The sequence below is a fragment of the Microchirus variegatus genome (genome assembly GCF_963457635.1).
Source record: "Microchirus variegatus genome assembly, chromosome: 3".
NCBI classification, from domain to species: domain Eukaryota; kingdom Metazoa; phylum Chordata; class Actinopteri; order Pleuronectiformes; family Soleidae; genus Microchirus; species Microchirus variegatus.
Genome location: NC_139804.1, coordinates 38,152,771 through 38,178,138, shown reverse-complemented (window position 1 = coordinate 38,178,138; position 25,368 = coordinate 38,152,771). Strand labels below are relative to the sequence as shown.

General features: G+C 40.5%; 2 protein-coding genes across 2 annotated transcripts in view; one reads left to right on the top strand and one right to left on the bottom strand.

Annotated features, from left to right (window-relative positions):
• The window catches only part of LOC310925199 (neurobeachin-like), a gene marked incomplete at both ends in the record, with an annotated part of 330,054 nt that overhangs the window by 215,551 nt on the left and 89,135 nt on the right, over positions 1 to 25,368 (top strand). The window contains 2 exons of the mRNA XM_083887081.1: positions 4,135 to 4,296; positions 12,516 to 12,652. Of these exons, the coding sequence (XP_083743207.1) occupies positions 4,135 to 4,296; positions 12,516 to 12,652 (299 nt within the window). The remainder of the gene's footprint in view (positions 1 to 4,134; positions 4,297 to 12,515; positions 12,653 to 25,368) is intronic.
• On the bottom strand, positions 13,793 to 14,872 carry mab21l1 (mab-21-like 1; the record flags this gene model as incomplete). Its single annotated transcript, XM_083886134.1, has 1 exon — positions 13,793 to 14,872. One exon carries the CDS (start codon positions 14,870 to 14,872, stop codon positions 13,793 to 13,795), a length of 1,080 nt encoding a protein of 359 aa, XP_083742260.1.

Genomic DNA, 25,368 nt, shown 5'->3' with positions numbered 1-25,368 from the left:
ACGGAACGCTCTGCAAAGCACTTTACGCGATGTAATTAGTGCAGAGCTGTGAGGCACTTTTTTAACTCAGCGATTGAACAATAGGACCCGCGAGACGCCTCCTCCTGGCTCTGATCCTGAAGAGCAAAAACTGCTGTGATGATATTTCACACAGAGATGCTCAGAAGTGAGGTCACTTTTTTAACGTTAATTAGACGGATATCAATACATTTCTCTGTCTTTCCTCCATCAAATGAGACAGATCTGATGCTGTGTGAGACGCCTTGACACTAACGGACACATCTGGACTTGTTTATCTTGGTAGTTTAGTAATTATGTGTAATTTTGTGCATGACTGCACTAAAACAACAAATCAGCGCCGCGAAGATCACGCCAGTGTCCGGCTGGTGATGTTATTTTCAGAGCAAAGCCGTGAGAATGATAATAAAATATACATTTACAGCTTTTCACGCCAGTAAATCTTCTGAACAACTCGCGTTTGAATGTGTCGTCAGTTTGTGGGGAAGGAATCCTTCTATTCAAGGTCACTAATAAGAGTTCAGTTCAAGAAAAATGTCTTTCTGTTAGTGATCGGACCACCGTCGAGCACCCAAGCACTGTTAATACAAAGAATGTCTCCTAACTGCACACAGGAAGTGATTTGTTTTATGCCATGTTCACGTCATCCGCCAATATTTGCATTGGTCCACTAGGACCCGAAGTGGACGTCGGTGAGCTCATCTCCAGTTTGAGTCCACACATACTGCTTTCAGACAGACACTGTTCTGGTTCTGGCTCCGTTCTGTAGCCTCAGAACCAGCCCTGTAACCTACGAATTGGCCCACGTTCACTCCAGTATAAGAGGAACCTAAGTTACACTCTCAGAAATAAGGGTTCCAAAACGGGCCTTCTACAAGGGCTGAGGTTCTACCTGGAACCATTTGCCTTTCCCAAAGAAAGGGTTTTTCAAGGGTTCTTGGTAACACTAATGGTTCCAATTAGAGCCATTTTGGTCCAGAGATCCCTTTAAAACCCCATTTCATGAATAAAGGTTTTTTTTTTCTTGGGTTCCAGGTAGAACCGTTCTACCTGGAGCCAAAAAAGGGTTCTCCTATGAGGACAAGCCGAAGACCCTTATATGGTTCTACTTAGCACTTTTATTTCTAAGAGTGTAGGACTTTACTCCGCGTAACTGAGGTTTTCCCAACCCAGAATATGACATGCCCACTTATGATGTCACGGTTCACGAGAACCAACTTTTCAGGTTCTGAAGCATTTTTTTTTTTGGTTCAAAATTAGGTTAGGGAACCAGAACTGGCGCAGAAAGGGCTAACGGACACTTTCCCGTGTACCAGTAGGTGGCGCACTCTTGTTTTGGTCAAAGCAAAGAATGAAGAACGCAGTAACAATGGACGCTTGCTTGAGGAGGTCAACTGGTAACGTAGACCGTATACGGAAATAGCAGAGAGCCACCAGGGGGCGACTCCACGGATTGCAAAGAGCCCTCGATTTATAACGTCAGTAATCGTTTTTCTTGACGGGTTAAAGGTTTATATCAACTTTTATTCAATAGAATATGATCAGTTTTGTAAATAATGTTCCCATTTAGAGGGAAATTGGCGGACACATATGAGACAGAAGCTACGTACTGTAGCTTTTAAGGCAAAAATAAATAAATAAATCATTGACTTTTCAATTGTGCTGTAGGGTTAATATTGATTCCAGGTCTTAAAACGCTGATATAATGTTATTTTTATGTCTTCCGTGAAGATGTAATCTGAAATTGGATTGGTCCGGTGAGTGACATGGCAACGATTGTTCTTGATTTTTGTGATCGAGAGAGATTATTTTCTTAGCGATAGCTAAGACCGGGCGAGTCATGTTTTCGTGTGCATTTGTGCAGCAGTTGACGTTGACCATACGCGTTTGTAAATCAGCACGGTTTATTTAGTCTACTGAAGCCTGAAGAGAGACTTGCCAATCAGAGCATCAGCCCTGTTCTGCTGAACTTTCCCTCATTTGCTCTCTCAGCACAATGATGGTTTACAGAATCACAGTTTTAAGTTTCACTCGTTCTGCTTTGATCTGGAACGGCTGGACTGGTTTACTTTTTTTTCCCCCTTTAACATAGAACAGAATTCACTCGCAGACGAATTCTTCTTCTTCACTGTGGCTGATGAAAGTGCTCCAGATCGGACACAGAGCAGGAAGCTGCATTTTCCTCCTTTTTCCTCAGTAGCAGTGTTGACAACAGTCAAATGTGACCTCTTCAAGACGAGGTACATGCTCCTCGAGGAAGAGAGAGGGGAATTAAGAAGTGTGCTGAAAGGAAACATGTCAGACGGATGGCAGTTCTTCCTTTTTTTTGAGTTTCCCACACTGGACTTCAGAAAGACAAATTCACATGAACGTTCTCGAGCGGCCGTTTGTCAAGACACTGATTCAAGCTGATAAACGCGTTGTGAGACCTCTTTGTTTTCCAGGACGTATGAATACATCTTTCTTTTTTCTTCAGTGCCTCACTTAAATCTATAAGTGGAATTCTCGGCGTAAGCAGCCTCCTAATTGTGCTGTCTGTTCAGACTCACTGTTGTCAAAGCAGCAAATGATATTTGTAATCGACTCCGAGCCGGAGCTGTATCCCCGCGACACAGCTGTTGGTCTTTCAAGATTACAGGCGGTGTTTCATTGTTGACCCTGTCTAAAAATAAAAGTACAGACGCCTCTGATGTTCAGCAGAGACAAATGTATTCAGTCAACAAACGTGTGCCGTGACATGCTTTCATATGTTATTATGGCATGTACATTAGTGAGAATCCCTCCCTCAGGTTCGTTGTCTGTAGTTTTTTTTTCCCACTTTTTCATATTTTATCACTAGTGCAGTTCCCGCGTCTCAAGCTTTGACTGACTCGGCGTCACGTTCATGTCACACTCCCTCGCATATCCTCTCTCTCTCGTGTCACGACTGTTTTTAGCCATTCAGAAGCGGCTCGTTTAGCGATATATCTGTTGTATTTCCAGCTCGCTGTTCGCACGTGCTCTTGGTAAGACACCGGCACAGTGCTGCCCTCTGCAGGAAAAAGTGTTCCTTTTCAGTTCAAAGTTCTTCAACATCGTGTCAACCCTTTGTCATTCCGAGAGCCTTGCAGACAAACAAGTTAAGGCCCAGGTAAACATCCGCACAGACACCCCAACTCCTCTGCACGACAGGCCTTTCAGCTGTGAGCCACTTGAACTAGCCGTGTCCGAGGGAGCTGTAGCATCGTTCTCTTCTTCTTTGGTAGGAATGCGTCCTATTTCCTTCGTCCAGACTTGGACCTCCACCCGATGGTGAAGTGGGATACTACAGGATCCTGACGCACGAGTATACCAGGGTCCACGATATGCAACACGGCATGTGTTCGCAGTTTCACGGGCCTTAGCTTCCAGCAGACTTTCAATTGACTCTAATGCAAACCCAATGGCAGTGAGTTTAGATGCTCAGAGCAGAGCATTGATAAAAATTGAGTATGACGACCAGGATATGACTGAGGTTGAGGTTACGGCAAATATCCATGTGAAGCTTTGTGGTTATTCACTGTTGCCTCACACTCTGACTTTTATGTTATTAATATAATATCATCAGCATTTCCAGATGCAGCAGAAAACCCTGTTAAGGTGAAGACGAGGGCCGTGACAAAACCGCCATACATGACGCTCTTGGATTGAGAACGGGCTGCCACTGTTCCAAGTTCTTCACATCCTCTCGTCTTCTCATCCTCATCCGTCTTCATCGCAGTCAGAAGTTCTCAGCACAGCTCAAAGTTCTCCACTCAGCCTCCCCCTCATCTCCCCCGTCAAGAGAACTGTTGGACAGTTATGCGATTAACAGATGGACAGACAGACAGATGTTCCTTGAATTAATAGAGAGATTTTTGACGTGTGGATATGCTGGAACGATAGGTTTTTGTATGGCCAACAAGTTACTTAAAAGTAACAGTCCCCAAAGTGGAGATGTTTAAAAACGTAATTCTTTCCGTTTTATTTTGAAAACTCTTTGGTGATGATGTTAGTTTGGACGGGCAAACAGTGGAGACTTTGAAAACGATGTCACAGGTAACTGCGTTGGCTTCCTCCTCGGTTATGAGTCTCTCTAACCCATAATTCTTTCTCCAGGCTTGGAGGAGGAGGAGGAGGAGAAGGACGAGGTGGTCAGGTCCAAGAAGGTCGTCCACATCCAGAACGTGTCAAGTCAGAACCCTGAGACTGAGCTGATGCTGGACGGGGACGATGACGCTGTCAGCCTGCTGCAGGAGAAGGAGATGGACAACGTTGGTGGTAAGTCCACGCACCAGAACCTCCAGTTAACACAAACATCTCCTCTGCTGGAGCCTCAGCCACTTGTCTCTTGTTTGTCGTAAAAGTCGATGTTTACATGGAGATTGTCAATGCTATGGAGGCTTTTTCCCCCCATTACACATTAAATGTCTTGGAATTCTTTTTTTTATATATCATATACGTGATAGTGTTCTTGCGGTATACGTAATATTGTTCTCACGGCATACAGAAAACTGTTCTCACGGTATACGGAATACAGTTCTCACGATATACGGGATATTGTTCTCATGGTATACGTGATATTGTTATCATGGTATATACGGGATACTGTTATGATGGTATACGTGATATTGTTATCATGGTATACGGGATACTGTTATCATGGTATACGTGATATTGTTATCATGTTATACCGGATACTGTTATCATGGTATACGTGATATTGTTATCATGTTATACGGGATACTGTTATCATGGTATACGTGATATTGTTATCATGTTATACCGGATACTGTTATCATGGTATACGTAATATTGTTCTCACGGTATACAGAATTTTGTTCTCATGGTATATGTTATATTGTTATCACGGTATACGTGATATTGTTATCACGGTATACGGAATACTGTTCACACGGTATACAAGATATTTTTAACACGGTATACAGAATATTGTTATCACAGTATATGAGATATTGTTCTCACGGTATATGTGATATTGTTAATACGGTACATGTAATATTGTTATCAAGTTATATGTGATATTGTTATCACATTATACGTGATTTTTTTATCATGGTGTACGTGATATTTTTATCATGGTATACGTAATATTGTTATCATGGTATATAAGATATTGTTATCACATATACGGAATACTGTTCTCAAGGTATACGGAATATTGTTATCACAGTATATGTTAATATAACATGATACTTTTCCTTTATTGTGTTTTTTAGTTAATATGCTTCCATACAATGCAGAACATATCTGACATTTGATGTTGTTAATATTCCAAATCCACATATCTGATGTATTTCAGGTGTGATTTTACTTCAGTTTTGCTTCGTTCTCACTGTATCACGGTTTTATTTCTGCTTCCTGGAAAAGTTTGCTTCAGTTTGACAGTTTTATTTTCTCTAATAAGAAGAAAGTTTTGGGTTTTCTTTGGCTTCCTCAGCACAATTCCTTGCCGTTGTGTTCATTTCCAGAGGCAATTTTCCTAAAAGTTAAACACCAGAAAAAAGATGATCTGTCCTGATATGTCACAATTCATATTTAAAGATTTCCCAATGAACCAGTGGTTTATTAGGCTTGTATGAACCGCTATTTGCTGTGAAAAAAAAACTATTTTCAGTGGCCTAATTTTTCCCTTGCAGCTCCGACAGAAGAACGATGACATGATCCAAAATCTATTTTTACAACACGGCATTATTGTGTCATGGAAATGTGCAAACAGCTGTGGCTCTTGTGTTCGTCATTACGTCTGAATGAGGCCATTGTTACTTGTCACTAAAACTCATCTGACACATATTGTCATGGTACTGATAAAAATTAATTTTATTTTGTTGAAATCTGATGAAAATCTATAATCGACTTTGTGCACGGGCACCCAATAAAGATATCAAATTATTATGGTGACCCAAATCACGATAAAGTGAAGTGACTAATATACAGCCATATTTGTATAATCTTTGGTAAATTAATCATTACCAAGATATATTTAAAACTTCAATTTATTCATGCTATTTAAAAAAATATATACGCATATGTTAACTAAACAGTTGTGACCCAGTGTTTGGTAATTGCTGATAATATACTATAGTTTGGTTAATTAATTAAAACGTAATTTTATGCATGTTATTTTAAAGAATATACACAGAAATCATAAATAAAAGGTTGCAAAAATGTGTTTGGGGACCCCAGAAAATCTCCTGCGACACATCTGTGGGTCTCGACCCAGTGTTTGGAAATTGCTGATCCTTTGCACTCCATAGGGAATATAAAAAAGTAACTGTTAACAACACACAAAAGAAATTAATCAAATGTGTAATAAAAAAAGGAGCTAACCCAGAGGAGTCTTGTCAATAAAATTAACATATAATGTGAATTTTTTCACTTTGAACGTGAGAACTCAGGTGTTAATTATTCTGCTGTTGAACTGAACCTCACTGTCTCTGCAGTAAATACATGTTAAGTTACATCAAAATATAAAAACCTCAGTGTTTCTGGTTTTTTCCATCCTAAGTTTCACAAATCTGTTTTATAAATTGGACATAATTCAGTTAATAGTGCAACATTTGGCCAAGGCAACGGTTGCCAAAACCTCCAACAAATGTACCAGCGTCACACCCTGTGTGTGTGTGTGTGTGTGTGTGTGTGTGTGTGTGTGTGTGTGTGTGTGTGTGTGTGTGTGTGTAAGCAGCCAACCTTTAGTCGCTTGAAAAAAATAAGTTATCCAGAGTTCAGTGGTATTTTTGTGGGGAAATCAAAAAATACACTTCTACGTACGTTCTCACATCTCAAACGTACACATATGTTCAAGGAAAAAACAAAGACAAAACACCTCGAGAACGCAACAGGCATGAAAAGTATGAGTGTTAGAAGATAAATATTATTTTTATTTTATGTACCATCGTAAAACACTTAGTTGTAGTAATGTATTTATTGCATATATTATTTCCAGTTGTACTTTTTTTGGGGATAAAATATTGTCCAATATATAGCGTCATTTCCAAAGAGCTGTGCGAAAATAGGAAAACGTCATTTTAGCTGTAAAATGACAGATGTAATACAATCAATCAAAATAATCCCAGGGTATTGACTCTGCGGTCCATAATTCAGGATACTTAGCTCTTAGCTCGCGTCTGTGAACATTTTCCCACTGTCTTAATAAAATCTGCAGGATCAGATCTGCCACTGAATTACTTGTAAACACTGTGAATGTGTGTGTGTGAAATAATAGATTCATACCAGGTGCATATTGTATGAAAAAGGTGGCCTCATTCCCAGACAGCTAAATAATCATGTCTGTTTCATATAGCAGTGTGTGTGTGTGTGTGTGTGTGTGTGTGTGTGTGTGTGTGTGTGTGTGTGTGTGTGTGTGTGTGTGTGTGTGTGTTACCATGTTATCACGTCCTGGTAAATGAGGCTCATGCTGAACAAGAACACTGCTGAGCACAGAAATCCCCCTCTATAAGATCCCTCAGATGAATCTCATGAGGATGATGCTGAACCGACCCCTCCTCCTCTTCCTCCTCCTCCTCCTCCTCCTCCTCCTCCTCCTCCTCCTCCTCCTCCTCCTCTTCCTATGTGTGTGTGTGTGTGCGGGGGCCCAGCGGGCAGGAAGGCCGCCTCACACTGTCTGTCAGAGGAGGCGCGGTCGGTCAAAAGAGCAGCGGGCGAAGTCACGACTAGAATCTGTTTTCCTGAGAAAACTGATGATGACGACGAGACGGTGAAAATGTGTGTTAAACACACAATGCATTTACATGAGGATAGATAGATAGATAGATAGATAGATAGATAGATAGATAGATAGATAGATAGATAGATAGATAGATAGATAGATAGAAATAACTATAGTTAAGCATAGATAGTTGATAGCCCGCTAGCTAAGATAGATATAAATTTAGATACTAGATAGATAGATAGATAGATAGATAGATAGATAGATAGATAGATAGATAGATAGATAAAGATAACTATAGTTAAGCATAGATAGATGATAGCCCGCTAGCTAAAATAGATATCAATTTAGATACTAGTTAGCTAGCATAGATAGATAGATAGATAGATAGATAGATAGATAGATAGATAGATAGATAGATAGATAGATAGATAGATAGATAGAAATAACTATAGTTAAGCATAGATAGTTGATAGCCCGCTAGCTAAGATAGATATACATTTAGATACTAGATAGATAGATAGATAGATAGATAGATAGATAGATAGATAGATAGATAGATAGATAGATAGATAGATGAAGTTAACTATAGTTAAGCATAGATAGATGATAGCCCGCTAGCTAAGATAGATATCGATTTAGATACTAGTTAGCTAGCATAGATAGATAGATAGATAGATAGATAGATAGATAGATAGATAGATAGATAGATAGATAGATAGATAGATAGATAGATGCCAATAACAATGGCATCATCATCAAGTTAGAAACATAATTGAACTTGACTGCACAGACAAATATGTCACTCTTTGACATGTGGGTAACACTGTTACCTGGGTGTCGTGTCTGTCTGTGCTCGGCCTGTGTACAAGTCATATGAACAGCCTTAATGAAAGAACTGGGACTAAGATCCTCGTCAGCGCCTCTTCCTGCTCATTCTGCTCATTCTGCTCATTCTGCTGCTGCTGTTGCTGCCAAAGGAGGCGCCCTCTGCACTCCAGGGCTTGAGCATGTGTGGTTACTGAACCTATGATTAAGTTTAGCTCCCTCAGAAACATTAGAAATGCTCTCCACGCTACGTTAGCATTAAGCCTTTCTGTGTGAATGCACTATGACAAGAATGTTTAAAATGAGTCACACACAGTGTGAGTCTGACAGTTCTGCTGCAGAGTAGTTTAACCACCATTTCATTCTATGTTAACTGTGTGTTTAGTCTCCATTCACAAAACTGAACACCTGTGTTATGTTATGTTTATGTTGTATTTATACATTTAGATGTAATTCATCTGATGGTTGAGGAACGTTTCTGTGTCTCCCAAGTCCGAGCTAACAAGATTATTTCACACTGCAATAATACGATATAACACTACCATCCCTCTTTGTGATCACCTTTAATGTTCTGTAGCGTTACAACCAGCTATTATTATAAATGATTTATTTATGTGTATTTTTTATTGTGAACATTGTGTCTATATTAGCTTATATCTATGATAGCTAGCTATTATAGCTAGCATATATATCTAAATAGCTAGCTAGTTAATTACTATTTATATAGCTAGCTAACTATCTATCTAAATACCTAGCTTGCTCTATCTATCTATCTATCTATCTATCTATCTATCTATCTATCTATCTATCTATCTATCTATCTATCTATCTATCTATCTATCTATCTATCTATCTATCTATCTATCGCTAGTTTCTAAATGTATAATAGTGACAGAAAAAGAGTTCCTTGCGTTTCATTTTCGTTCATGTTAGATTGTTGTTTTTAATTTGTGCTTCACATAAACAGAATATGAATGTGGTTTATATTTATTTTTCGCTTTTCGTGTGTAAGTTTAACACATTTTTCACTTTTATTTCTCGCATAATGTTAAACGAAACAAGCGACTGAAGCACGTCGCTTGAGCAAACGTGCAGCAGATGGATTGTGTGATATAATAATAATAATAGTAATATGCCCATGTCCTCCCAGACATCATTACAGGACAAACATTTGCATTTTCTTTTCCAAAAAGAAGATAGAAACATGTACAACTGCAGGATCCTTTATCCTTTATAAACACACACACACACCACTCATCCTGTGTACTTTACATTATTTAATTTCATTATTCTCATGTAAACATTTTAATGCCTTATAGCCTAATTATGGGACTATCCCTGAGGGGATTATAGCGCCTTAATCCTCGAGCATGAGCTGTGTGTGTGTGTGTGTGTGTGTGTGTGCGCCTTTAATGCTTCAGGCTACAGTGAAGCCTGCAAACAAAGCATCACTTCAGGGACGTGTGAGAGGTGAATGGGCTCGTAATTTAAGGGCTGCACTCTGGGACATAAAGACCTTTTTTTTATTATCATTATCATTATTATCAATAAATGAATGTCGTTAAAAAAGAAAAGGAAAGAAAAAAGGTCGAAATGTTAATAGTTTTATGTAAATACTTTAAAAATCTGACGTGACTGTATCTAAACGGTTAAATATTTGACCGTACATTTACAGTAAGTGTTTTACTGTGACTTCACAGCTACGCTTTATATATATATATATATATATATATTACTGTGTAAATCCCACTGCAAACAAACAAACAAACATGTCCATGTGTGTAATCGCCACAACAACAAAAATACGACATTGAATTGTTTACGATCACAGTTAAAGCCTCGGTAGCGTTTGACGATGCAGTGGAATTCCCATCTTAGTCATAATAAAAACAATACTAGTGTCGTCATAAAGCAGGTAATGTTATCATAAATCCATAAGTAATAGCTTTGTAAATGACACTTTCTGTCAAATTTCATTGTTACCATATTGTTACGTTGAAAATGTCCAAAGTGCATTTTTACACGGACGTTTCCCTCATCTATTGTAATGCAGTTATCATGTCCTGTTGCTAAAGTGCGTGAAATGACAATTATTTTATAGATTCGTAGCGAAAACCTGTGAAATCATGTAAATCCACGGTTCTCAAACTGTGGTGCGTGTACCAAAGAGTGGTACGCAAGCTTCCTCTGGTGGTTCTTAGAGGGAAATAGTGGAGCTGAGGAATTATGTGTGCATAAAATGAAACAAATACTAAAAATAATAATGATTAGACCTCACCTTATCTAGCTTATAGCTTATCTATAGAGCAAATGATCTCACTGCACAAATACATTGTTACTGTACTTGGGTACAAAATTCACGCATCTGTACAACTTGTACTTTTACTGCACTAAATGTCCTCAAACTTTCTTTGTTACTCGTTACTACCAAGCAAAAACAGACGAAGTGTTGGTATTATGGTTTGTATATGGTTCTTTTATAGTTTGCTTTACACTACCCATTCACAAACTGCAACATGGGGTTACGTGCCTTTGCTCAAGGACACAAACAGAGCCAGGAATTGAACCCACAACCTTCCAGTTTAAAGACAACTCGCCCTACCAGTGAGCCACCATAACTCAAATTACATTTCATATTAGAAAATGCTTAAATACTTACAGTAAACGTCTTATACTTTAAGACTTTTTAAAGTCACATACTAATAAATAATAATGTACTATTTGGTGTATTTACAGCAGTTTATTTTAACGTTGGTGATGACGATGCTTTAAACTGAGAACCACATGGTGAAGGAAACACATTAGTATTTATTTTAGATTTCACAGTGTCACATTAAGTGTTGTGTTGCTGGGTTTAGGAGCTTGTAAAAGCAGTGACAGCATCAGCAGATACAGGATCAGTGTTCATGCACTGAGAGGCTGCTGCAGCTCACACACACACACACACACACACACACACACACACACACACACACACACACACACACAGCGATGAAGGGTCGCTGTGGGAGTTTGGGAGAAAAAAAAAATCCACTTGTGTTCCTGTAACACGATCGGCCGTAATTGGCTGAGGAACGCAGATGAAGATTGATGAGACATTAAAGTGGCTCTTTGGAGTTTAAGGGATCAATAAATATCCACCATTTCTTTCCCTTTCTCTGGTTTTTTTTCTCCCTCTCTCTCTCTCCTCTTTGCCACAGAGAGATGGAATCGTTTGCAGACAAATCACACTGTAGCAGACACACACACACACACACACACACACACACACACACACACACACACACACACACACACACAGGGAGGATGAGGAGGAGACTGAAAATGAAGATGTGTGATCCATCAGCTGACCAGGGTCACAAAACAAACCCAACCATGAGCGATTATTATATTATTATTATTATTGTTACTATTTTATATCATAAATACAGTAAAAAAAATAAATACACATCATTAGAATTCACCGTTTTGTATTAGTTTAGCAGATTAAGTGTCATAATCTGCATGGGCGCGCGAGAAAAATGTCAATTGTTATTGACTAGTGGGTGTTTGCTTTAAAAACATACATATATGTATATATGTATGTTTATACACATTTATATATATTTGTGTGTGTGTGTGTTATATTGTAATCGTTTTGAGGGGAAACATGGACAAACGAGAGCTAATTTCGACGAGTATTCTGGAATAATCCAGATTATTCTGCGCCTTTGCGCTGCAAAAAAAAACAAACAACAACGCACAATTTGAATCGCATTTCCTTGTAAGAGCAAATGTAAAAATGTAAAAAAGTGAAATGTGATAATGGCACAATATATCTGGAATTATCGCTATTCTTCTGCGTATAACGGCGGGATTATCGCTCCTTTAATCCGCACTTTTCCGGTTCCGCAGAATTAACCTAATTTGAAACACGTTGCAGAATCGTTTGTTGCAGACACGTAACTGCGTTGTGTTTTATTTTTTGGTTCCTCCTCCGCAGGCCCGGTGGTTCTGAGCAGCCCGGCTCAGCTCGTGGCCCCGGTGCTGGTCGCGCGCGGGACGCTGTCCATCACCAGCTCTGAGATCTACTTCGAGGTGGACGAGGATGACCCTGCCTTCAAGAGGGTCGACCCCAAGGTAAATAACACGCGTGCACGCGCCAGTCTACACGTGTGTGAGCACGCGCACGTCATTCTGACGAGTGACAACTGAAGCAGGAAAAAAAAAAAAAACACGCACTGACACAAAAATACTGATGTTATTTTTTAGTTTTTTCAGCGTCATCTTATTGTTAAATTGCGTGATTTTTAAAGAGTGATTTGCATCATATTTGTTTTTTAATTGACATATTTACGCTTTTTTTTAATTTTAAACACAGGCCCTAAAAATGTCAAAAAGTACACGTAATAAAACCATAATGGGACACAAATATAAAAACAGCTCGCTTTATTAGCTCTTTAAATTAGACCAAAGACAGGAAAAATAATAATAATTAAAAAAAAACAGATCACAGATGTTATAATCCAGTGTATTTCAAGTGCATTTTTTTGTTTCAATTAAACTGTAATATATATATTTGCAATATAATTTTCTTTTTCGTCTCATGTTGACTGAAACATGTTGGAGGAAAAAAATAAAACAACCAAAAAAAAGAAGAAAAAAACTCTGCCGACCGAATATTTTAAATAATAATTCAAGTAAAAATCAATGGAATGTTTTTTTGTGTTTTGTTTTCTTTCATTGTAACAAAAAATGTCGCCTATATCACAGAAATGTAAACTTTAATTGTGTAGAAACAGATTATTATTATTATCATCATCACTGATGTATAAATTAATAATAATTTCTAGAAGATAAAAAAAAAATTCAGAAGTAGATTTTTCTTTTTAAAAAAACAACAACAAAAAAACAGGTGGGACCTATTTACGTGTCACACACAACATCATTCACAATTCTTTTCAGACTTGAATCATCACATGTATGTAGGAATGTATTTACAGTATAAAATGTACACGTGTGTGTGTTTGAGTCTCCAATTCTTTTATTTTTTTGTAATTTTAGACACAACTGCGGTGAAATAAAGTGGCCAATCATTTTTAAATTTCAAAATATTGATAATAATATTAGGCCAAAATAAAAATAATGCAGAATTAGTGAGTTTTTACAGTTTTTTTTGCAAATTGTTTGGCAACATTTTTCATATTCTTTTCTTCAGATATATTATTATTAATATTCTTGTTGTTGTTTTTAGTGTTGTTTATTTATTTATTTTTTACCTCAGAGTTTCTCCAAGCTTTTGGGGTTGGTCAGTATTTCTCTCGCCAGTCGCCAAGTCTGTTTCGCGGCGTTCTCGAGCGCAGAGTGCGGTTTCCCCTGAAACAGGTCTAAATTGGGCAGGAAGTAATGCGGACACCTCCTGCACTGCAAACACGAAATAAGCTGCAATAGAATCCCGTTGAGGCGGTCGCCGAGGCAGTTCTCGTCCCAGTCCGACTCCCGCGGATGCTTCTCACACTCGTAGGAAACCAGAGTCTTCATGTTGTAGTTGTTGAGCGGCTGTCCCGGCAGCTCCAGGTGTCGGTCGCGCAGCGTCTTCAACACCGACAGGCACTTCTTCCTGCAGCCGCCCATCAGCAGCCGGTTCTCGGCCTCGGCGAACTGCAGCACCCAGGCGTCGCTCTCCGCCGAACTCTGCTTGCCGTTCAGGGAGTAGCACTCTTTGGATAAAAGGTTGAAACCCTCCGCCTTCACCTCCGCCACGCGGTTCGGTCCCGGCCACGGGATGTGCGGCAGCGGCCAGTGCGCCGCGCTGCGCGGCCAAATCCCGGTGCACTTGAACGCCGGCGTGATCTGCACCACGTACCGGTCCCGGATGCGCAGCTTCACCTCGCTGGTGTCCGCGACCATTTTCACCACGTCCCTGTAGCTGCATTTGTCCACCGCCTGCGCCACCAGCGTCTGGAACCGGGAGCGGATCTTGCGCGCGGAGAGGTACCCGGAGGCGGTGATGAACTCCACCCACAGGGACATGCTTCTCTTGCGGCCGTCGCTGAGCTTGAGCACGGCGCAGCCCGGCAGCGAGCCGTCGTCCACGAAGTTGAAAACTCCCATCTGGTTCAGGTAGAGCACGACCTCGAACTCGGTGGGCGAGACCACCTCCAGGCCCTCGAAGCGGTTGTCCATCTCGCTGAGGGAGCTGATGAAGCGCGGCTCCTGCACCTCCACCTCCTTCAGGACGTCCGACACCACCTTGCACACCTCGCGGATGGTCTTGGAGATGGCCGCTTTTCGCGACTGGCATTTCTCGTTGTAGTATTTGTTGAGGTGGTACACCAGCTTGGCCTGCGCGGCTATCATGTTCGGGCAGAGATCCGGGTTGTACACCGGAGTCTCGCAGTACGCCGAGGGATCCAACGCGGCTGTTTGTACGGGAGCCAATTTTAGAGAAGAAAGAAGCGATTTTAAAATGAAAAAATTGAAAAATAAATAACTGGCGTAAACTACTCAGGATTGTGCGCAAAGCACATGCGTGAAAACCATATCACCACATTCGCGTCCTGTAAATAATCCTCTAACTGTATATTTAGAAGTCCATGTGGAGCTGAGGAGCAGCCTGTGTGTGTGTGTGTGTGTGAGTGAGTGTGTGAGTGACTCCTGTGCCAGGTTGGAGCTCCGCGTAATTGCGCAGAGCAAAGTGAAGTGGAGAGAGTGTGTGTGCGCGCGCCCTCCTGACGCAGACGCCCCAGTGTTGCTGTGTTTTACAACCGCCTCTCTCTCTCTCTCTCTCTCTCTCACACACACACACACACACACACACACACACACACACACACACACTTTATTATCAGGGAGGAGTTGAAGCCAAAGATGTCCAATCAGTGTCTGGTGCGTCACCACTTTCCCTCAGTTTATGGAAAACAAATTCGTCCTCGGGTGTTTTTATATACAAGTGAAAAAAATAATAAAGTACAGGTTGAAGTCGAGCGACGAGGAGCGGAAGTTCACACCTACGCGTTTTTGGGATAAATACATCATTTTTAAGCGCTTTACGTTGATTTTTTTTTTTTATTAACCCTCTCTGGATTTTCTTTAGATTTGCGCGCTGGTTTTTCTTTCAGTTCGTTTCAATATGAACCATAAATGAAACAGTAGGTGGGTTTGGAATTGTTAAAAAAACCAATTTGGAGAATAAAAAAAAAATCACATTTTATGACATTTTATGTGTTTACATGTTTGCTTTTAGTGTAATTTACACCATTAGCTGTTCATTAATGTTCATGTTGTGTTCTTTTGTATTTTAAACACAGACTTTTGCTAATTTTACGATAAAAAAAAAAAAAAACATAATGAGAACATTATTTATTTTAATAATTCCACATATTTACATTTCTGTCATTTTGAAACACTGCTTATATTTAAAGTGTGATTCACACCTTTCCTTCTTTGTTTATTATTTGCTTGCAATTGTATAAATATATATAAATATATATATATATATTTATGACATTTCTCACAAAAAGAAAAGCACTAACATATTAATTGCATTTTTTTTTGAACACACAAATACGTCCGAAAATGTCACCATTATTTTTCCAATCACTGTTTTTTAAGTGCTGATGATAATTTAATTTATTCTAATTCACCAAAACCAAAATAAGAGCAAAAAAATAAATAAAATAGTAGGGTCACCATTGAATAAAAAAGGAGTGAAATTAAGAATTTATAATTACAATAATTCGGGGGGAAAAACCCCGCTGACATTGTCGCCCATTTTAATACAATAATCTCCATGTTGTTGTTTGTGTGCTGCGTTCAGGAGCAGCTCGGTTCATTCGCTCTGTCTTCTCCGCCTCTGAGCGTTCAGTCAGTCACGACGACGCTCTGAAGACGACTTAAAAAAAAGGATAATTAATTATGCCGCACGGATCAGATTTAAACAAAAAACACGTTTACGCTCGACTGTGTACGAGCACACGCACACACACACACACACACACACGCACACACGAAGGCGTCTGAGCGTGAGGGACAGCACCCTCGTCCCTCGTCACGTGGACGTGGACACAGGGACGAACAGGCCTCGGTGATGATTCCATCCACACTGTTACCGGGCAGAAATCACAGCTAAGGAGGCGAGAAAGTGAGAATCATAGCAGAACAGAGGCCGAGGCGGAGGCTCGTGTACTGGAATAGGAATAACAATAAGATATGGAGTGGCACTCGTACTTTTATTTTGGAGGATCTAGCATGAACGCCTCCCCCTTCTCCTCCTCCTCCTCCTCCTCCTCCCCCTCCTCTTCCTCCTCCTCCTCCTCCTCCTCTCAGGCTTTTTGAAAGTGTTTTCTCTCTCCCGCCGTCTGAGTCTCAGCAGGTAACTGCCCCGGTTATTGAAAACAGACTCGTCTCACTTTCCTCCCGAGTTTGTGCTCTTCCTTCTTTTTGCCTGACAGCAGCAGGTTGAGTGGGTGAAAGGGTGGATGGGGGATGTGTGTCGAGCTGAGATTATCGCCTCATAATCCAGACTACAGGGAAGAGCCACTACAGGGATGAGCCACTGCAATTTTAAATATCGAATATATATATATGTATGTATCTGTGTGTGTGTGTGTGTCTGATAATGAACATCACAACGTCATAAAGACAACATACGTTAACCCTAACTTTGATTTTAAGGCGTCACTGAGAACATTTACATGCTAAAAAAACCAGAGAACAATATGTTACTATACTATAATATGGTTGGTTATAGCTTTTGTCGCATTAAAAAAAAGAACTTCCACCACTAGGTGTCGCTAAATCCTACACAGCAGTCGTGAAATATTTAGTGGGACAAGTGAATTGAATATTACGTATTGCGAAAATATACTCGATTATCTTCTATTATCACCTGGAAAATGAAGATCTGTTGTGTTTTCGTCCTAAATCCTCCATTTTGTGTCACAATGTCTGTACAGTAGCCCTGAATGGACAATAACGCCAACCGTAGTTTTCATATACACTTTGATTGTAAGCGTTGCTTGCAATTGGCGAATTCCACCACTAGATGCCACTAAATCCTACACAGCAGTCGTAAATGCTTTTCTTTATGTTGTGTTTTCATATTTTTATGCTACCTGAAGGCCACCGTAGTTTCTGGTATATACACATATTACGTATGTATTTTTAATGAAAGTATAATCGCCCGAAAATTGAGACCTGTTATGTTTTTGGTACTCTACAATAAGGTATTCATATCACGCAGGAATTGATCTTCTTTCATGAAGGCCGCCATTTTGTGTCACCGTATTTGTACAGTAGCCCAAAGTGTGTCGTGTTTTTATGCCACCTGAAGGCCACCGTACTTCCTCGTAAACACTTGGACTGTGAGCACGAGGCAGAGAAGGAGGCGTTCAGTCGGTTGCAGTATGCAACTCCACCACTGGGTGCCACTAAACCCTACACAGCAGTTCCTAAGTATTCAATGGCACATGTCAAATTCAATATAACGTATTACAAATACTGTAGTTTCTCATAATTACTTGGAATAGATAAAGAGGAAATGAGTTGGGTGCAGTATGCAGCGTCACCCCTAGATGCCACTAAATCCTACACAGTAGAAACAGAAATGTAATACAATATTACGTATTATGGATAATTTTTTTAATTAATGTGCTGTATCATTTTGCAGTAGAAGATTGACTGTATATCGGGCTAATATCGGTATTGGTAGGAATTCAAAGTTGCGATATCTGTATTGTATCAGACACAAAAATAGTGAAATTGAGACATTTCTTGCCCGAGTTCTTGTTACGTGCGAAATTTACAAAATCTGCTGGTTTGAAAAGTGAAGCCGGGGAAGTAGGAGGGATGTAGCAGTGAGCCACCAGGGGGCGACACCACTGGTTGGAAAAAAATCGCTTTTTTTGTGTATTTTTGTTTATGTGTTTGAATGATCAGTGTCACTATTATACACAATAAATTATCTGTTTAAGTACTTTTTAAATTGTTTACATTCCAAATAAATACAGATATTGAAACATCGACGTAATAACTATAACATATAACGACATACGGAAAGAAATTGATAGCATTCCTACCGATATCTCTTGCGTTTCTTATCCAAACAACGTCAAAGTCGGCACTGCACACACTGGTGCCCTATGTAAGTCACCGGCCAAGTTTGAAGCCTGTCAAGCGAATTCCTTGCATTTGCATAGATTTATAGGCAGATATCGTCATTTAGAGGGAAATGGATCGGCTCATATGAGTGGACACCAGTGTGACGGACAGCTGGGATCGTCCAATGGGAGCCTCAGTCTGTGATGTCTGCGAATGTACAAATAAACAGGAATTCTGAGGTTTTGAAACCTGCAACTGGGAAAAACTACACAGGTATTTATTTGTCTGCCATTGAAGTTATAGTTTCTTCCTTTGCTTTCACAATATAAATGTGTAAATCAACACAATGACTTCAACGCCCCCTAATTTTTGCACGAGCATGTGACCCTGTTTTAAAGGCCTCTTTGTTTCCACACACATGCCTCCACACTTATTCATTTTTTCCTCCATTCCCCCCCCCCCCCTTTCCCCCCCTTTCCCTTTCTTCTATGTCAAGACTGATCGTCCAGTTAACACACAGAGTCGTGGAGGTCAATGCTGCCCAAATTGCCCTTTGATGACGTTGCTCACGCTTTGCGTGACAAGACAAGAGGGGGAATTCAAATCATTCTTAAAGGACAGAGAGACATCAGTCGTTCTTAAAGATCCACTGTGTAATATTCGGGGGAATGTCAACAAAAAATCCCAACCCAACATAGTATTTATATTTACTGTACTTGAAAATGAAGGCCTTCTTTCATGGTATCGTGTCAACATTGTACCCGTGCTTTTAATTTTCTTTTACTACCTTTAGGCCACCGTAGTTTATCAGGATAACATAAAAAAAGGGGTTCAATTGGTTGCAATAGGCAACGTCTGCCCCTGTTTTCATTACGCTACATTAAGCTCTTCATATTAAACAGGAGACGGTCGTCTATCATGAAATCCGCCATTTTGTGTCACCAAGTTTGTACAGTAGCCCTGAATGGACACACTCCAAACCTGTAGGCCACCGTAGTTTTTCATAAACACAAAAAACATGCTCATTTGGCTGCAATAGGCAACTTCTACCACTAGATGCCACTAAATCCTACACAGGGGTCCTTAAATTTATAGCGGGAAATGTCAACAGAAATGTAATACAATATTACGTATTACATGAATGTTTTATGTATTTTCGTATAAACACATAATTACATATGAGCATGAGGCAAAAAAAGGGGGCGTTTAGTCAGTTGCAATATGCAACTTCACCACTAGAGGCCATTAAATCCTACACACTGTCCCTTTAATAATGTGCCCAGCTCTTTTTCTTTTTAACTGGGAATTGTTGATTTAGCATTCAAACTATTAGCGTTGGCAACCAAAGAAACAGTAACAAAGAGCAGATTATCGATTATTGGAAGTTCTCAGCGTTCCCAATTTAATTCATTCAGCAAACGGATATATGTTCCTTTTATTTTATTTTATTTAATCCTACTGTACAATAGTATATCGACATAATGCATTCTCTTGCGACCCCCTTACCTTAACTTAATCCATCACAACTAAATGCCTAACCCCTTAATCTAACCCTAATTTTGTATCCATATATACTGTAGATATCGCCTCTCGTCGCGTCTCTTACTTGAGCTTCGTTTTCTCAACAGCGTAGACATTTAATTATGTCTCTAACTTTAAATTTTCCGTGTTTCCTCGCGACCATTAACGAGACGGTCGTCGACTTTACGTCAGCGCTGCGTTTAACCGTGTGTGGGATGGATCAAGGCCGTAATAAACCAGCAATCTGCTATTTTAATAATAATCCTGTTATACAAGAACAAATAAGACCCCCTCCCACACCTTTTTTTTTTTTTTACCCCATTCAATTTCTCGGGTCATACGAAAAATAATCTCAAGCCACTTCTCATTCAAAGGCAGTTTACCAGCGAGTTCCCACACTAATGTGCAGATTAGTCAAAGTGGACTTAATAGGATGACATATTTCTCCATAAATCAGATTAAAAGCAGTGACGCGTCGTAGATGTGACATCAACACTGGCTCTCAAACTGAGTGAAGCCATATTCCATAATCTCGTGGGATAGCCTCTCACTTATTTGTCACAAAATGACATTGTCATTGGGATTTTTTTTTTCTTTTTAATAGCGAAACATCATTATTCCAAGCAATATGGTGTCTCTGTAGGAGGCCAGTCAATGTTTTCTGTGGCACAGAGCCTTAACTGACGACCCCCTTTGGATCCCCCCCCCCCATAGCCCGAGGCTCTCGTGATGAACTCAACAGGCTCATCAATATCACATTCGCACACAAAAGCACCAAAAAAACCTCTCAACGTGATTGAATTTTTTCGAGGAAAACGCACGAAAAAGTGTAAATTATGAAAGTTAATTGATTGTCTGGGCTTCATTTGGCCCTTCACCTCCTCCCCTCTGCAATATGGCACGCTTGTCAGCCTCCGTGATAGATTACATGCATGTATTTGCATGAATTTAGCACAAATACATTTGTTTGCCAAAATAATGATCCAGAAAATTTGGTTGGTTGGTTTCTATAAAGTACAGACTTGTACTGACTGGTCAGTGCAGGTTTTGTTTTGTCTGTTTATTATTATTTTGTTGTCTGTGACATATTTTGTTCAGCAGTTTGATTTTTACTATTTTCTGCAGATTGTAAAAAGTCCAGGAGGCAGAAATTGAGATACTCAATAGAAATACTTTCTATTAGTCTGTTTGTTTAAGGGTATTATTGCTTCAACTTTACTATAATGGTAAAGGTATTGCGATCAACCTTAAAAACACAGTGGACAGTTTTAAGGTGGATTTCCACGGGGCGTGTTACAGCCGTGGAACGTCAGCGGCGCAGATTTTGCTTCGTCCTCTGCCCGGCATCAATCCCCACCGGGCGCGTTACGCCAGCGCAGCGGTGCCTTGGGAGCCAGCGGTATTCACGGAAATCACGCAACAACAACAACAACAGCTTCTTTCATTCTCCGACGTGGAAGAACTGTTGATCTGGTGTCATAAATGATTTTATGTTTCTCCACTTCAACAATCAGTCTCTCGTCGTACATTATGACTCTCCGAGACACTCTGATTAATCGACTGTTGACCTGGTAGCACCGGTTTCGATGTAATGTTGATGTGAAGTTGCAATAGGAAAAATGACCTGCGTATTGTGTTTTACTTTAAAAGGGGGCGGAAGTGTTTTACTTTGATTCTGTGTCGGACTTTCTGTCTGGGGCGATCTGCTCTATTGAGCTTGGCACGGCTCGGCAACGGCAAAAATGGAAAATGCTACCTATTGATAGCGCGGCGAGCCGCTTCTGGGACGCTGCTGAGACGCGCCGCAGCACGTCCGGTGGAAATGCTCACATTGATTAGAATGGAAGCGATCGGCTACGGCGCCGCTGACGTGCCGCGGCTATAACGCGCCCAGTGGAAATCCGCCTTTAGAGTTTCCTTGGTGAGGTCAATAAGAATATGTTGAATAGCCACCAGGGGGCGACTTAAGTGGTGGCAACAATAACATTTTTATGGGCAAATGTGCTTCTGCGTCTCATATAATACAGCTTCTGATTTATAACGTCAGTCTCAATTGCAGTGCTGCCGTCTCACCATTAGATGTCACTAATTCTTACACACTGGACCTTTGAGGTTTAGGTTTCTTACTATTGGCCTGTATCACACTTCCTGGTTCCCATTTCTGGTAGTTACTTGATAAACTATTGGCTGTTCAACATCCAAACAAAGACAAACACACCTTAGTTTTCACGATTTCATGTGTGAGGTTAATAATGAGGTCCAATAAGGTCCATATTTTTACATGGAAGCACGTTTGTGTGCAGTTTGCACTTTGACAAGGAAAGACTGCACGTCTCGGTAAGTGGGAGATTTCTCCGATTTTTCGTGGAACAGCTGGGGATAGACACGGATTCGAGTAGGCGAAGAGGCTAATGCTAGCGTTTCCACTGTGGAAGAAGAGGACGAACGGTGATAACTCACTCAGTGAAGATAAAATTCTCATAGAAGAGCATAATCTTGGCCAACTTTTGGGAGATGAGGGAGCAAAGTCGTCCAGCGATAGCTGACAGTCATGTTGAGAGCAATAACCTGAAGTAGGGATACACTGCTTCTGCAATTTTTTGAGGGTTACTTCCGGGGAACCAACTGTGATATGATAAAGCCAGAATTGCCGTCTAAAACATGCTTTTCTTTCTTTCATACATCGTATAGAAACCAGTCTTGTCTGTCGTGAAAAAACCCCAACTGTTCAGAAGCTGCAGCAGCAGCAGCGTGATTAATCTTAATGTCTGCGAGACGTCTGCCATCTAAAGGTGGGCGCTGTAATCATCTGCCCACTGACCCCATGACGCTCATCTGCAAAGCCCCTCTGCAGCCCTCGTTTTCTTCTGAGTAATTTCAAATCTCAGAACAACTGCGCGCACTTTACCTCCAAGTGATCAGAGAGGAAGAGGGGGAGGAGCCTTAAAAACAAAGAAAAATAAGAGGAATACGTAGATTTAGCAAAAGCTCGTAGTCAAATGCTGCTGCGGAGGCCTGTGATGAAATTAGCCGTCTTTGCCTAAATAAGGGATGAAGGGTTCATAATTGCCAGTCCTAGGGATCTGAGGTGCCGGGTGCCAACTGTCAGAGCAGAGCTAATGATGACAAATGTCTCTCTATGCAGATTGCAGCAGCAGCAGCAGCAGCATGGGTGTGTGTGTGTGTGTGTGTGTGTGTGTGTGTGTGTGTGTGTGTGTGTGTGTGTGTGTGTGTGTGCCGCTGAGAAAGAACACGTATAGAGTGAAGAAAAAGCTTGTGCGAACACATTTAATGACCTACATGCACAAACAAACCTCTGCAACTGATGAGCCCACTTTAAAAATAAGCTGGAGCTCGTTGGCGCGAAGGCCGAGTTCCCCCCCGAAAATACCTCAGTGACGGCGCATGGACGTGTCGACCCGCTAATATCTGCTGCTTCAGCTCCAAAATACAACAACAAAAAATAACAGTAAAACATCTCAAACTGAGTTAAAAGCCAAAGAGAAAAAAATGCGTTTTAAGAGAGGACTTAAAAACAGGAAGTGATTTTAAAGTATTTGTAATTGATCTACAGTTTTAGCATTGTTCACTGATTCTTGTGTCAGACGTCGTGCTCACTCTTCAGTGACGACGCTCTCGGACCAATCAGTGATCACGTCACATTATAGCATCAGCTCAGCTTGTTTGGAACGTCGTCGGAGCAGGTACTAAAAAAATACCAGGTACCAGGTACTATCACTGATGGTCTGTATTTATATAGCGCTTTTCTAGTCTTGATGACGACTCAAACAGGCACCATCTTGATTCTCTGAACGTCTTCTTCTGTGGTTTAATAACAGGCTGTTTTTAGATGTTGCCAACATCCCGACTAATAACCTGGGCCTTTTCTGTAGCTGCCCCTAAACTTTGGAACGACTTACCCATGGAAATGAAATCTGCCTCCACCACGGACCATTTTAAATAGTGGTGGGCACGTTAACGGCGTTTTGATTGTTAAAATGTGTCTCTAAAGTAACGCTAAACTTTAAAAACAGAGGCACACATACACAGTACACAGATACGCTGGTTATTTGTAGCGCTGCTCTTTTCCTTTAATAAACAGACCGCTCCAGTTCGACTGTAGGCGCGATAACTGGCGTTAAAGGAGCTAACACAGCTAATGGAGCTAACTGCTAAACGGTACCTGGACTCCGATCAGTCGTCATAGAAACACCGTCATTAACCTAGTGCCCACCTCTAATTTTGAATAAATGGCTTTCAAAGACCAACCTCTTCTCCTTGTTCTTCACTTAAAAACAAATAAAAATAGTCAACATGGACACTTCTATGTAGTTTTAACCATTTTACTCTTTTATTAAGTCACTATTTTACAGTTTTTATTCTATTGTTATTGATTTAGTTTTTTACCTCTCATGTTTCTGTGCCTTTAAACCTCGGTTGTTTTTCAAATGTGATCTGGAAATAAAGTTGACTCGACTCAAAGCTGCTTTACGCTCCAGCTTCACCCATTCACACGCTGCCGTCTTGCCCAAGGACGCGAGCCAGGACTCAAACCCACACCCTTCGAGTTGAAAGGCGACCCGCTCTACCACTGAGCTACCGCCGCCTCGAAGTAGAGTCGAGCTGTGCTCGTGCTGTGGTGATGCTGAGCCTGACTTAAACAAGTCAACCAATGAAATAGCTTTGGTTTTTCAGCTCTCAAAATAAAACTAAATAACTTCCGGTCAACTCTGTTTGGAATTCTTTGTTTTAAAGATATTTATTTCTATGTTCAAATGATTTGTTCTCCTCGGGTTGGGTTCCTCTGGTCCGTTCTATATTTAGCTGAAACGATCCGTCACCTCTGGAATAAGCACGGATCAGCGTTGTGCTTGTGTGTGTGTGTGTGTGTGTGTGTGTGTGTGTGTAGTTTTTTCCTCATTAGCTCTTTTTTTCTTTTGCTCAACACGGTGTAAAAATGGTGAAGTAGTGAAATGTGAGATGGCTCGTTAATCCGCGGGTCACGTCGAGGAACAGCAGCCTGTTCCTGGTTAACGTTGCTAAACAATGTCGGTTAACATGTCTTTTAAAGTCTTTCTTTTAGTTCTTTTGTTTTAAAAGTGTCCTTGATTTTAACCACCTTTGCTCCAGGGTTGGTGTTTGAGTTGGGGGGGTGGGTGTTGGGGGGGGGGCATAAATCTGATTTCACTTACTGTGACACAAGGCTCACGCTAATAAAAGAGCAAACCCGCAGT